General features: G+C 44.6%; 1 protein-coding gene across 1 annotated transcript in view; it reads left to right on the top strand.

Moving 5' to 3' along the window:
* The window catches only part of Clic4 (chloride intracellular channel 4), a 65,350-nt gene that overhangs the window by 25,120 nt on the left and 26,008 nt on the right, over positions 1-14,222 (top strand). The window contains exon 2 of the mRNA XM_076565387.1: positions 11,428-11,537. Within this exon, the coding sequence (XP_076421502.1) occupies positions 11,428-11,537 (110 nt within the window). The remainder of the gene's footprint in view (positions 1-11,427; positions 11,538-14,222) is intronic.

Raw genomic sequence — 14,222 nt, 5'->3', positions numbered from 1 at the left:
GAGCTATTCCAACATCACTAAGTGCCCAAGGGTAACCAAGTACTCAGAGAAAGGGAGGAAGGAAGGACGGGCCTGGAGTATTTATCTTCAGAGATCAGGTCTGTTCATTCCCGCTTGTTTGCCTGCTGTGGTGCTTGGAGATGAGGGTGTGCACAAGGCTGAGAAAGGAGAGTTGGGTTCCAGGCACAGGGTGTTCTGTGTGGTGTTCTGCTCTCAGACCTGGGGCGGGGGAATATGACCCAGCTCACTCGCGGGAGAGCAGTCTAGATGGCAGCCTGTGGGAAAGAGCCACAATTATAGATGGAGCGGCACCCTGGGATGCTGGCTCTTCTGTCCTCAAAGAGCTTTCCTTCCCTTGGTCCTCAGCAGAGTCTTCCATTCTCCACACTAGGGCTACCCCTTTTGGTAATACTGGGGATTAACTCCCCCTGAACTAACCCCAGCCCTTCCAGCTAGTCTAATCTAGAGGTAAATGACAGTATTGATATAGCTACTTGTGATTGTGAATAATAGAAAGTCCAAGTTCAGTGTGGCTTCAGCAACCAAGGGACTACATGGATAAAAGTGCAGCAAGAGCAGCAAGCGTGTGGACGGCACAGCAGATTCCAGCTGTTTCTTCCTGACTCCTGCCTCTGTCCTCTGGTCACATCCAAGGAGTCCCTTCTGCAATCTTTGGGGTGTGTGTGTGTGTGTGTGTGTGTGTGTGTGTGTGTGTCTGTGTATGTATGGAAGATTCTGGGAATTGAACCCCAGGCCTTTTGCATGTGAGGAAAGTATTTTACCACTGAGCTATGAGAGAGAGAGAGGGGGAGAGGGAGAGAGACAGACAGGCAGACAGACAGAGACAGACAGAGAGAATATGAATGAAAGAATAAATATGAATCTATCTAAGTTGCTCAGGCTGGTTTTGAATTCTCTATGTAGCTGAGTGTGACCTTGAATTTCTGATCCTCCTAATTCTACCTTTCAAGTACAGGAGTTAGCCGGTGTGCGGTGTGTGATACCATACCCAGTATGTGTGTGACACCGTACCCGGTGTGTGTGTGGGACACCGTACCCAGTGTGTGCTGTGTGGAGGGTCTCATGCATGCTAGGAAAGCCGTCTACAAACTGAAGTACACCCTAGGCTCCTTAATTTAAATTTTGGATAAAAATATGTCAGGAAAAAGCAATACGTTTTCCAAAGCACTGGCCTCAAACACCTTCTTTGCAATTCAGACTTTAATTGTTCACCAATCAGTGAAAGCTAGTAAGTGGTCAAGTATTTATAGCAGATGAAGTCCCAGGGGAAGTTAGAGAACCAGTGAGATGATAAAGTCCAGCACAGGCCGTAGGCATGCAGACAGGAAGAGTGCCAGCACACAGCAGTGACTCGGGAGACCCCAAGGGGAGTCATGACTGCGAAGAAAGGGATAGGCCTGCTCTAGCCCGTCCCTCTGTAAAGGTGGAGAACCTTGATCAGGGCCCCAGGATCTTTACAAGGTCTCATGATCTGCTGCAACAGAGCTTGAGAGGTTGGATGATGGGTTTGGGCTAGAGTAACCCAGAAGTTTCTTTTTTTCTTTTTCCTTTTCTTTTGGTTTTCCAAGACAGGGTTTCTCTATGTAACAGTCCTGGCTGCCCTGGAATTTACTCTGTAGACCAATCTGGCCTCGAACTCACAGAGATCCATCTGCCTCTGCCTCCCAAGGGCTGGGATTAAAGGGGCACACCACCACCACCCGGCTGAAGTTTCTTAGAGGCGGGATTTGGGGCTTGATTGAAGGGCCAGGAGAGCAGAGTTCCTCTCAGACAGAGGAGACTATGATTTTAGTCATGCACCATACAGTCCAGGATGGAAGGGGCTCCCTGGGATCACAGCAGGGACCTCATCTAAGGGAAGAGGCAGAGGGTTCTGACAGACCTCAGCTTTACAAAGTGTGTGTGTGTGTGTGTCTGTCTGTCTGTCTGTCTGTCTGTGTCTGAGACCTTTTCTTTTAAAAATAGAACTATTAGCCACAGTTGGTAAATGAATCAGAGTTTGGTCATTTATCAAGGAAACTGATACCATCTTGAGTCTCTAGAAGGTGAAGTGTCTGCCTCAGCTCTACAGATGTAACCATGGGCAGCTGTAACCCTGGGAGCTGTGGTGAAGAGGATGCTTTAGACTTGCACTTAGCAGGGCATTTAGCTAAAGCAGTTGACCCATTTTAGTCACCACAGTAAGTCTGATTCCAGGTGACCTTCGTAGTAACAGGAGTAAGTTTAAGATGGGGGAACTGGTAGCTGCTGTATTTCAGGTTGATCTCTCCCTTTTAAATTAAAGAATAATAAGAAAAGACTTTTTTTTCCTCCTTGTTTGTTTGTTTGGGACAGGTTTTCTCTGTATAGCCCTGGCTGTCCTGGAACTCAGACTGGCCTTGAACTCAGAGATCCTCCTGCCTCTGCCTCCCTAGTGCTGGGATCAAAGGCGTGTGCCACCACTGGGCAATTTATGGCACTTTTGAGAAAATGTTAAACAAGTGTTACTTTACTTGAGATGAGGTTGGGGAACTTCAATGTATTTTAGACTGAAAATTTTATTGAGTTCTCATCAGAGTAAGCACTGTAGACTACAGGTAATAGGAGGGCAGGAGTCAAGTTGTCTTTCTCTCTTTGGATCTTTTTTGGGTTCATTTGGATCCTCACAGGAGTAAGGAATGGACAAAAACATTTGGGTATATGTGTGTTTGTGTGCATAAAAGGTCAGAGGTCAGCCTTGCTGCTGTTCCCCAGGAACGCCTACCATCTTTCTTAGCATTTTTATTTGATGCATATAGATGTTTTGTCTGAATATATGTCTGTGCATCACTCATGAACCTGGTACCTGCTGAGTAACAGATGGGGGTGTCAGGACCATGGACCCAGAATTGCAGACAGATGTGGATGCTGGGAATTGAAACTGGGTTCTCTGGAAGAGCAGCAAGCTCTCTTAGTCACTGAGCCTTCTCTTTATCCTAGCCTGTTTGCTTCTGGAAAGTAAGTAGGTTACCCCAGCTTCCACCCACTTTAAAACTATTCATCTTTAATTTTTATATTTGTGTATGTTTGTATGCTCATGTGCACGCAGGTACAGGAGGAGGGAGAAGTTGTGGATCTTCTGTGGCTGGAGTTTTCACTGGGTGCTGGGAACTGAACTTAGTATCTCTGCCAGAGCAGGAAGTGCTCTTAACTGCTAAGCCGGCTCTCCAGACCCTACCCCCTCTACCACTGCTTTTTAAAAAAAACAGACTGAACCATCGCCTCCAGCCCCTCCTTTTTTGGGGGAGAGGGAGGTGAATGTCATGTAGCACAGGTTAGTTTTTCTTTAACTGGCCCCATCACCAAGAGAAAGAAATTAAAAAAAAAAAAAAAAAATTGAACTCACTGAGATCCTTCTGCCTCCAACTCCCATGGTTGGCCATTCTTGAATTTCTTTATCTGGGTGGATTAATTAAATTTGGGTATGCTTTAGTTAAGATGAGATAGGGTAGCATTATTTTTGTTTGATTTTTGAGAAAAGGTTTTACTATGTAGCCTTGGCTGGCTTGAAATTTGCTATGTAGACCATTCTTGAGCTCAGAGATCCTCTGCCTTTGGCTCCCCGAGTGCTGGGATTAAAGGCATGCACCATCACTTTGGGCCAAGAAGCATTCTAGGGGGTGGGGGAACACACATTGCTGTTTACCAACTGGTTATCAGTTACTGGCCTTCAAAGAGCAGAGTCCAAAGAAGAGTTTAACCATGGAGCAAATTCTTTCCAGGTGTTGATATTTTTCCCCCCTCAAAATTTTTTTCTTTGTCAGTGTTTATGAACATTCAATGTACCCACCAAATGCATCAGACTTTGAATTACTAGAAGTGTTTTGTAAAACGGCAATCTCAGACCCCCACCACAGATGTACTGAATCATGTCTAGGGGCAGGATCTCATAATTTGCATTTAAATCTATTTCATTGAAGGCTTTGTTTCTAGGTATTTGAAAGTCCTTCTTCTGTGGACTTTTCAAACAGATTTCCTCCTCTCCAGAGCTTGTCCACTTCTTGCTGCCAGGCAGTGGTGGCACACGCCTTTAATCCCAGCACTTGGGAGGCAGAGGCAGGAGGATCTCTGAGGCCAGCCTCCAGAGTGAGTTCCAGGACAGCTAGGGCTATTACACAGAGAAACCCTGTCTCAAAACAAAAACACAAACAAAAACAAACAAACAAACAAACAAACAGCTTCTGGAACCCTACTTCTTTTTCATATATTTTAGGTAGAACGTTTTTGATTTGCTGTGTGTGTGTGTGTGTGTGTGTGTGTGTGTGTGTGAAAGGTTCATGCCCATATTGCTAAATACTGTAAATGTATATATTATGCTTGTTGCACACAAATTACACATGCTGAAAGAAAAGGACATACAATGAGCAGCAGCTTCTTCTGCCCCTTACTTTGGAGCCTCATGTTATTTCTGACCCTTTGTAGGTGTTGACTGTTGATTCCTGTAACAATCCAATGAGGTCCGCACAGTCCTTTTTTGTAGAATGGGCAAACAGCCTAGCAAGGGCTGGTCACTTGACTAGAGGGAGTGGGCGGGGTTTTCTGAGAGTCTGGGTCTAGATGAGTGCTCCTAGCTACCTCCCTCTGCTGAGTGAGCGGATCCAAGTATTAACTGGATTAATTGGAAGAGCTTGCTTTGCAAGAGCAGAGTTCATCTTCAGGAGTAAAAGCTCCTGTGCTGGCCTAGAGTTGTATCTAGCCTTGCCTGGTTGTGTGTGATTGAAAAGGGATCAGCCAGCTCCTGTCTCCGTGGCCTAGGCTTCAGGAGCCATTGATGCCGATGCTGCACGAGGAAATGGGAACACCTCAAGTCTGCTGCCTTTCTTTGATGTTCTTTTGAGACAGGGTCTCTATTATGGAGCTCCAGCTGTGTCCTGGACCTTGTCTGCAATCTTGTCCTTGGCTGTTTTATTTGCAAATGCAGAGCTTGGAAACAGTGATTCCTGCATGTCATATCATTTGACTTTATCAAATTATAGTACTGTGAGGTGGTACAGGCTGGCCATGGCCTGAGATTTTTGATACCCTAAATAAAGATTATTTTTGTTTTCACTTCAGTTACTGCACTCAGTTTTATCATGTGGAATTGTTACTAATTTATTGCATGTCTGGGCATGGTTTGTGTGTTACAGTGTGTGTGTTTGTGCTGTCTGTCAGAAGACAACTTTGGAGTCGATTTTTCTTCGCCTACCTTTACATGGGCCTTGGGGATTGAACTCAGGCCACCTAGCTTGTGCTGCAAGAGCTGTACCTGCTAAGACATCTCCTTGACCATACATACATACATACATACATACATACATACATACATTCATACACACACACATCTATATGTGCACACACACATACCTACATGCACATTGTATACATAGACAAGCTAGCACACATGCACAACACATCAATACAAATAAATTTTATGAGAAAAAATTGAGAAAGGTTCTTAGAGTCTTTCCCATTTTCTGAAAGAAAAGGAACTCTGGGGATCCTAGTGACTGAGTGCTTGAACTGAAGGTCTTGTTAAACTTGTGTTCCTTTTATTTTTATTTTTTCCAGTGCTAATGAAACAGTCTTGAAATGATGCGGTCTAGGGGTCTTGATTGGGTTTGTTTTCTCTGCCAGTTGAAGAATTACAGGTAGGAAAAATCTGTAGCCCAACAGGTAGCAGCAGCAGAGAAATCTTGGGCCCCATAGACAGAATCAGCAGTTCAGCAGTGTGAGGTCTGGGGGTTTTAAAGCCTCTGAAGAGCCTTCCTCCCCCACTTTATGGTTGGCGAGCTGGAAGACATACAGGATAGCTGATGGGTTCACAACTGTTGTGTGACCTGTGTGATGAGGCCCTAAATTGTTGGGTCAGTCCATCAGCAGGGGGCCTGCTGGTGGGAGGATGAGGAAGAAGCCGGCCATCTTGGAAATTTACCACCTCTATTACTAGCCTTGTCTCTCCCTCCCTGTCTGCTTACCAGAGAGTCGTCCAACTGTAGCTTGATTTTTTCGCCTTGCCCACAGTCAGGACAAATCTCTGTCACCCGCCAGTCCCACAGCCGCTCAGACCCAACCAAGTAAACACAGAGACTTAATTTGCTTACAAACTGCATGGCCGTGGCAGGCTTCCTGCTAACTGTCCTTTATCTTGCTAACTGTGCGGCAGCTGTAGCCTCTCTGGTCATGGCAGCGGCTGCAGCCTCTCTGGTCATTGCGGCGGCTGCAGCGTCTCCTTCTGCCTTTCTGTCCTTTTATCCTGCCTAGCCACGGCCGATCAGGTTTTATTTATTAACCAATCAGAGCAACTTGACATACAGACCATCCCCCAGCACAGCCAAGTGCAGACCATCTCAAACACCTGCACTCAGGCCCATGGTCCTAATCATCCTCTATACGGACCTGCTGGGTAACGCCACAAAGAACCTGAGAATGGGCTCCCACAGGACTTACAGAACATCCCACAGCACTTCCCCTTTCTTTTTTTTTTAAAAAGGAAGGTTTTAACTTTTACACATCTCCAAAGCCAGCTTGGTATATTTGGGAATTTGGGCGTAGCTTCTCTTAACTACTTCCTGCTGGAGGGGGGCGCTGTATCTTATGGGGATGCAAAGAAAATTTTAGGATCATGGAGTAGTCCGTGAGACTGTATCGTCTGAGCCAGTTGCCTTGAAACGATTCTGGATGCTGGATCTTCTGGGCCATGGTGTCATCGGAGACCTTTCAGGTGGTCTTGGCTGGTCAAACCTGATGTATCTTAATCTGGAACAAATCCATAGCCTCTGGCTTTCTGTAGAGACAAAAACAGAGTCTCCTTTCCAAAGTAACACATCCTTATATCCAAATTTTAAAGTCAAGATATCTTTAATATATACATATTGGTTTAACTCAACATCTTTTACGATCAAATGTTTTTCTGTAGTTAAAAATCCCAAAGACAATATAATCCAAACTCTCTGTGTGATATCCATCTTTACATGGCTTATTTTTTATATTACTTTATCCAAGCAGCGTGTAGCCCAGAAACCTCTTTTTTTGTTTTGTACTAGCAAAGGCTAAATCCGCCACGCAGCTTAATGTTCCATTTGCAGAGGCCTCATTCCCGCCATACTGCAGGTCAAGCACACATGCCAGGAACCCGCCAGTAACTCAAACCGGCGGCTGCCGCTCATTTGAGAGAGAGAATTAGGAACTGTGGGGCGTTTACCGACGTCACCGTTCCTGGAGAACTTACCGACGTCACCGCTCCGTGTGTTGAGTTCTGAATCCTCTTTACCACCACACGAGGATTCTTCTCAGATCACACTTTATTGGAGCGCCTCTTGGTTAAGGGACTTTGTCTTTAGTATTTTTTTTTTTTCATAACACCAGCCTTTATCCCTGTTCATTTGTCCTTTTTCTTTAGTCCCTTTTTTTTCTTCCCTTTTTTTCTTTAACCCTTTTTTTCTTTAGCCCTTTTTTTCTTTAGCCCCAAGTTCGGGCGCCATCCAACTCCTAGTCTCTCACTGGGCTTCAACCTAGGACATGCATGCCAGGCAAGTGCTTTACCGCTCAGCTGGACAGTTTCTCTGTGTAGCGCTGCCAGCAAGCTCTTTTTGTTTGTTTGTTTGTTTGTTTGTTTTTGTTTTTGAGACAGAGTTTCTCTGTGTAATAGCCCTGGCTGTCCTGGAACTCACTCTGGAGGCTGGCCTCAGAGATCCGCCTGCCTCTGGCTCCCAAGTGCTGGGATTAAAGGCGTGCGCCACCACCGCCCAGCAGCAAGAAGTATTTTTAAATTCATTTACTAAACTCTTAGCGCATGTTGGGCGCTCTGGGTCTCTGACCTAGCCAGTCTCTTATGTGTGCTTCGAGTCAGCTCTCACAGATGTTAGTTTACTGACGATCGCACAGCTCGTGAAGTAATAAAGTCACTGTTCAACTCCAGATGTGAAGTCTGAGTCTGAACTTGGGTACTCCTGGGTACTCTAGACCCAGTGGAGACATGAGACCTTGAGAGTTCACACAGTGGTTTCAGCAGTCTGACCAGAACTTGAAGATAGGTGAGGGACATTCATTTACCTCGCTGCTTTGTGATTTGTAGTCATTTGAGTACTCTGGCAGCTCTTCTTCCTTACCTGCCTCCCTCCTGCTCTCCTTAGTTTTCTTTTTTGAGATGGGGTCTTGAACCTATAGAGTAAGAAATGTTGGCCTCAGACTCACTGTGTAATCTAGTAGTCAGAAACTCATTCCTTGCTCAGCTTCCTGCATTCTGGGCCTGCAGGTGTGCACCTCCACACCACAAGGCATCTCCTGTAGATCAATAGCACCTACACTAAAGGTAAATGGAGTATTAAAAACGTAAGGCACCCTTGGTAACAGATGGCTCTGTATGTGTGGAGGGAAAGAAGTGAATGGTAAGGACACCATTCAGGTCTCAGCTTCTTTCCTCCCTGTCACCATCACCTCTCACCCCTAGCCGGGAACAGAAAGTTGTTAAAGCCCCCTTCTTCGTTATTTTTAAATTTGACTGCTCTAAGGACTGATTAAACTAGGTTTTCTAAGTGAGCAGTTCCTTAACCTTGACTTAGTAAAACATTAAACTATTCATGGCATCTGCTACTGCCCCTGTTCTGCAGTGTGGGAGCTAATCCAGCGGTTTCTCATCAAATGCCAGTGTTGTGCAATTGTAGAATTACACCAGGCCCGGAGGAGGAGAGCTAGGGAGCAAGAGCCACATCAGGTGGCATGGTAGACAGAAACCCTTTCAGGACAAAACTCAAGTGAGTGCTAAGACCCACCCGTACCTCCCAGGATGGTTTGTATGTACCCTTGGCCGGCCCTGAATTGGTAATCCTCCTGTCTCAGTCTCTTGAGTGTTAGGAACACAGACACATGCTATCAAAAGTCAGCTGATACTCCTTTTGTTGTCGTTTTGAGATAGGATCTTACTATGTGCGGCTCTGGCTGTCTTGGAACTTACTAGGTAGACCAAGCTGGCCTTGAACTCACAGATGTTCGCCAGCCTCTGCCTCCCAAGTGCTGGGATTAAAGGCGTGCGCCACTATGCCTGGCTTTATATATTCGGTTTTAAGCCTACTTTTCCCCCTTTGTTTAGATTGGTGATTTTTATTCTTTTACTTTATAGGTTCTTTCCTCTGGGCCATCTGTTTGACTTTCTAGGCTATAGTTACAGCTTTCTGTTACTATGTGAAATATCGGAGAGAACTTCTGAAGAGAAAAGTTTTGGTTTGGTGGTTTTGAGTTTATGGTGTTGAGGTTACAGCTTTGGGCCTCTGGTGCAGCAGTTGGATGGCAGTGGCTAGAAGTCTACGGCAGAACAAATTGCTGATTTTGGTCTTGAAGCAACAGAGAAGAGGAAGCTATTGAGGTCCCATTATGTTTTTTTTTTTTTGTTGTTGTTGTTGTTGTTGTTGTTTGTTTTTGTTTTCTTTCTTTCTTTTTTTTTTTCTGAGACAGAGTTTCTCTGCATAGCTCTGGCTATCCTGGAACTTGCTCTGTAGACCTGAGTACTGGGATTAAAGTCGTGTGTCACCCCTGCCCACTGAGGTTCCATAATCTTGTCAATGGCATGCCTACAGTGACATAAAACTCCTACTGGTCCCCACTTTCTAGGCCTCTGTAGTGCCTTCCATGTGGGCTGTGGGGACACTGATAACAAAGTCACAGCAGAGTCTGTCTGCTGAGCCTCTTATTTTGGTTACTATAACTTAGTCTAAGATAACTAGTGGTTCTTTGTGTCTCCTTTAGACTATTTTGCTGAGGCTTGCTAGTTTTTCATTTGTTTCCAGGTACTGATACTTGTTGGTCGAAACATTTTTATCATGGCTCCTAAGTATTTTGTCATGTAATTTTCTATCTCTGTCATCTTGCTATTGGCATCTGTCGGTTGCCTTTCAAAAATTCAGGGTTGAGTTTCTCAGTGGAACCCCAGGCATTTCATTGTAAAGTCCCGGGTCTGCTTGACTCTTCTCTCGTAAATCCTGAGCTCAGAGAGAGGAGGGAGAGCACTTGTAGGCACAGGGAGTCTAGGAGCCCCACCGTGACGCTAGGGACAGCCACAGCGTGGAGCCTTAGAACTGAGAACTGGCCAAGAAGCAAGTGCCTTCTCCACCTTCCCACCGCTGCTTCCCAGTATGACCTACCTGTACTCCCTTTTCCTGTGGATCTCTGTGGTTCCTGTAATGAAGTCAGGGTTCCTGCACTGACCCTGGATTCTCTGAGATTGCAGTCCTGCACTGTGAAGCTGGTTTTGAATGCTTTCCTTGGGCTATTTTATTTTACTATTTCTTACTAGTCTGTGTGTGCTCTTGTCACAGCACACATATGGAGGACAGTGGGCAAATTTGTGGAGTAGGGTCTCTTCTTCCACCATTATGTGGGTTTTGGGGATCAAACTTAGGTCATCATCAGCTGTGTGATTTACCTGGTGAGCCATCTCGCCGGTCCATTCCTTTGGTTCTTTAAAAAAACAATTGTACGTTTTTATTTTAGGTGTATGAGTGTTGGTCTGCATATATGGTTGTGCCTGGTGCTCATGGAGGCTGGAAGAGGGCTTTAGGTGGAGTTATACACAGTTGTGAGACACCATGTGGGTACTGGGAATCGAACCTGGGTCCTCTGGAAGAGCAGTCAGTGCTCTTAATGACTGAGCCATCTCTCCAGCCCCTTCTTAGATTATTTTAAAACACAATATAGCTAAAAAGCAGACCTGCTTTAGAAAGTAAATTTTTACACAGTTTGCAGTGTTAGGACTTACTTTCTGATTCATTCTGACTACAAATTCTGTATATATTTTGTTATTAATAAAAATTAGTATTTTTTAAAATTGAAGTTCACTATCCTATGAGTTCTGATTACAGTGGTGTCTGAGATTCTCTTTATATGGATGTCCCTTGTTTCTTTTTTCAAGTTCTTTGTGACTTCTGTTACTTAATTGAGGAAGCTTTGGCATTGGCTCTGGACCCCAGGGCCTTGTAAGCACTGTATCAGTGAACTGACCCCCAACTGCTCAGTACCCAGTGCTAGTTAGGGAATTCAGTAACATTTTACTGATGTTCTGAATGTTTCAGCATTACTTTAGGAAAACTGTATCCTCTCCAACCCAGAATGTGTATCATCAATGATTATAGTTTGTATTAGGTAGTGACAGAGGCATTGTCTATGGAGGGACAGAAATGGAATAGAAAGTATTTTTTTGTAGACTTAATTTCTTTAAGACAAAGCATGTGGGGCAATGCTCTACTGGACTGGTCATTTCTAAGAAGAAACTGAGGCAAATGAAAGACCAAAACAATAAGACCCGCATTTCACCCTCCTTGCCGCTCCTAGTGTTTCCGGGTGGAATTCATAGGAAGCTCTGCACGAGTGTCCTTGTTTGTGATCTTGTTTTTAAATGTTTGATTCTCTTTCCAGGCTGGCAGTGACGGGGAAAGCATAGGAAACTGCCCCTTTTCACAGAGGCTCTTCATGATTCTGTGGCTCAAAGGAGTTGTGTTTAGTGTCACAACCGTTGACCTGAAAAGGTAAGACATGGCTGTGGTGTGGCTTGCAAGTTTGTAGTTTATCTGTAGCTTGGATCCTTTTCTTGTCCTTTGCTTTGATTGCACATGAAGGAAACACATGTTATTCAGGTTTTCTGTTTAAGGCTAGATTTAATAAACGAGTGGGGGTGATAGTGTACGCCTTTAATCCCATGGAGGCAGAGGCAGGCCAGCCTCGTCTACAGAATGAGTTCTAGAACAGCCCGGGCTACACAAAGAACCCTTTCCTGAAAAAACCAAAACCAAGAAAGAACGACCTTTCCAAATGGTAGTATTTCCTCCATCGGTGCATCCGCCCCCCTGGCTGTGCAGTCTGGGTTTTCTGTGGACCCTGTCAACCTTAAATCTCCTGAGCAGCACCTGAAGCTTTAACGTGGATGTGGCGCAGTCTTGAGTTTCTCAGTGCGAACATGAGCTACAAAGAGCTTTGCTTTCTGGCTGACATCTTCCTGATCTCAAGTGTGCTAAAATGTGAACAATAGCGTTTGGATCCTGAGGGAGAGCCGAAGTGGGGACATAGTTTAGTGGTAGAGCACTTGTCCAGCTGGTGCCACAAAGATTGGGGACAGTCACGGTGTGAGGTGGGTGAAAGCTGAGTAATGTGTGGTCTGTTCATTTAACCTATTTTTCAGGGGATAATGTATTTTCTGTGATATGTAAATGATGTCTGGTATAAAATAAGAGTAGTCTTGCTAAGTTTCTCTCCATAGGCCAGAATATGGGAGGCTAAGAAGAGTTCTGACAAGTAGGAAGCTTTTTTTTTTTAAATCCAAGAACTTTTATTTTTCCTTAGCAAATGTGTCTGAAGAACACTTACATTCCCACAGTCCCCAAAGACAGATCCTCAATAGCTCTCCGGACAGTCAGCCTAGCCAAAATGGTGAACTCCAGGTTCAATAAGAGCCTGTTCTTGGGGCTGGAGAGTTGGCTCCAAAGTGCTGGCTGTTCTATTGGAGGACCTACTGGAGGACCTAGCTTCAATTCTCAGCATCTACACGGCAGCTTACCACTGTCTGTAACTCCAGTTTCAGGTGATCACACACCCTCTTCTGGCCTCTGGAGAGCACCAGACACATAAGTGGTACACAGATATACATGAAGGCAACATACACACACACACCAAAATTAAAATAAATATTTGTACCAATGGAAAATCTAGGTTCTGGCAGTGAAATGTATTCAGTTTTTTGATGGTGTATGGTGAACCCAGGGCCTTGTGTGTGCTATGTTAACTATCCCATAGCCCCACATAATGCTCCTGACATAGAGTCATAAATGCCACAGTCTTGTTTGCCAGTTACCTTTAAGCATTTCCGGTTAAGAGTGCCTAGGGAAGACTGGTCAGGCTGCTGTTTGACGGCCGAACTGATGGTTGTTTATCCTGAAATGTCATAGAGCTCTGCCCAGTTAGGTTAGCATCCCGTGGGGCTCTGCCATGCCTCATCATTTAGTTTTTACTTCTTTGGAACAGTTCTTGAAATTTTGAAGATTTAAAAGTGTATTTGTGAACTAGGTGGGTGACTCTTCTCTGGGAGGCAGAGATAGGAGGATTGTTGTGCATTCAAAATTGACCTGAGCTATAGAGTGAGAGAGACTTTGTTTCAAAAAGGGAAGAAAGTATATTTGTTGAAACTAACCAGTCTTTCAGGAACCCCTTGGAGATAGTTTATTAATGTAGAAAATAAGCCTTTGATGCCAGCTAGTAAGAGTTAAAATGACTGTAGGCTCCTGAGAAGGCATGGATCCGTTCATGTTGGGCAGAGCTAGTTTAAGAATGAAAGAAGTCATGCAGTAGCCCTGCTATTACTTTTATTTTCCTACATGTATTCACAAAGGAAGTTCTCAGTATAACTCCTAAAAATAGACCAGACACCAGACATACACCCTTCCTATGTCCTAAACTACGGGTGCTCCCCGATCCCAGTTTTGGCTTGGAAGAGATGAGCTGACGGCCATGCTTTGAAAAGCTTTCTTTGACTGACTGAGTACAGTGCCTGATTGTCTGAAGACCAGGAATACTGAATCTGGTGGGGAAGTGAAGGAGTGCATCAGGGCCTACTTCTCACTTACAGACTCTGTAAGGCATTATTGCTGCAGGTTGATTGATATGAGGGCTGGTAGATTTGAGAGTAATGTACTCCATATACAAAAAGTGACACATAGGAAATAGGTATTTGGGGTCTTATAGCCAGAAAATACCAAGGATGTGCATTTTTCTAGGGTTATGCATCAGATCAAGAGCAGAGAACACCTGAAGTTAAGGTCTAGTACATCTAAAACATATTTCCCTCCTAGAGACAGGATTTGCAATATTCCTCCTGCCCTGCCCTCCCATTGCCAAGTGGAGGTATTGCAGGTGTTTGATATCACACTCAGCTTAAACGTTGAGGAGGGTAACATGAAGGTTCACAAGGCCATGATGACTCCCTCCTCCCGCTCCAGCCAGGTCATCAGTGTTCTTTCATGGAGATCGTTGCTTTTAGGCAAAGTTTGTGATTTTTATCCGTTCAGATCTTTCCTACGAGCTTATAGAGTTTTGAACATTCTTAAAAAGAAAGTAACCCAAGAGAATGAACATGGGCTCAGAAACAACATATAATAAAGTTGTCACAAAGAGTGAAGTACTCCGTGCTATGAAGTACCTTCCATAATATATACTTAGTTTTA

This window comes from Peromyscus maniculatus, chromosome 2 (assembly GCF_049852395.1).
Source record: "Peromyscus maniculatus bairdii isolate BWxNUB_F1_BW_parent chromosome 2, HU_Pman_BW_mat_3.1, whole genome shotgun sequence".
Classification (NCBI taxonomy): domain Eukaryota; kingdom Metazoa; phylum Chordata; class Mammalia; order Rodentia; family Cricetidae; genus Peromyscus; species Peromyscus maniculatus.
This window is presented reverse-complemented; position numbering and strand designations above follow the sequence as displayed.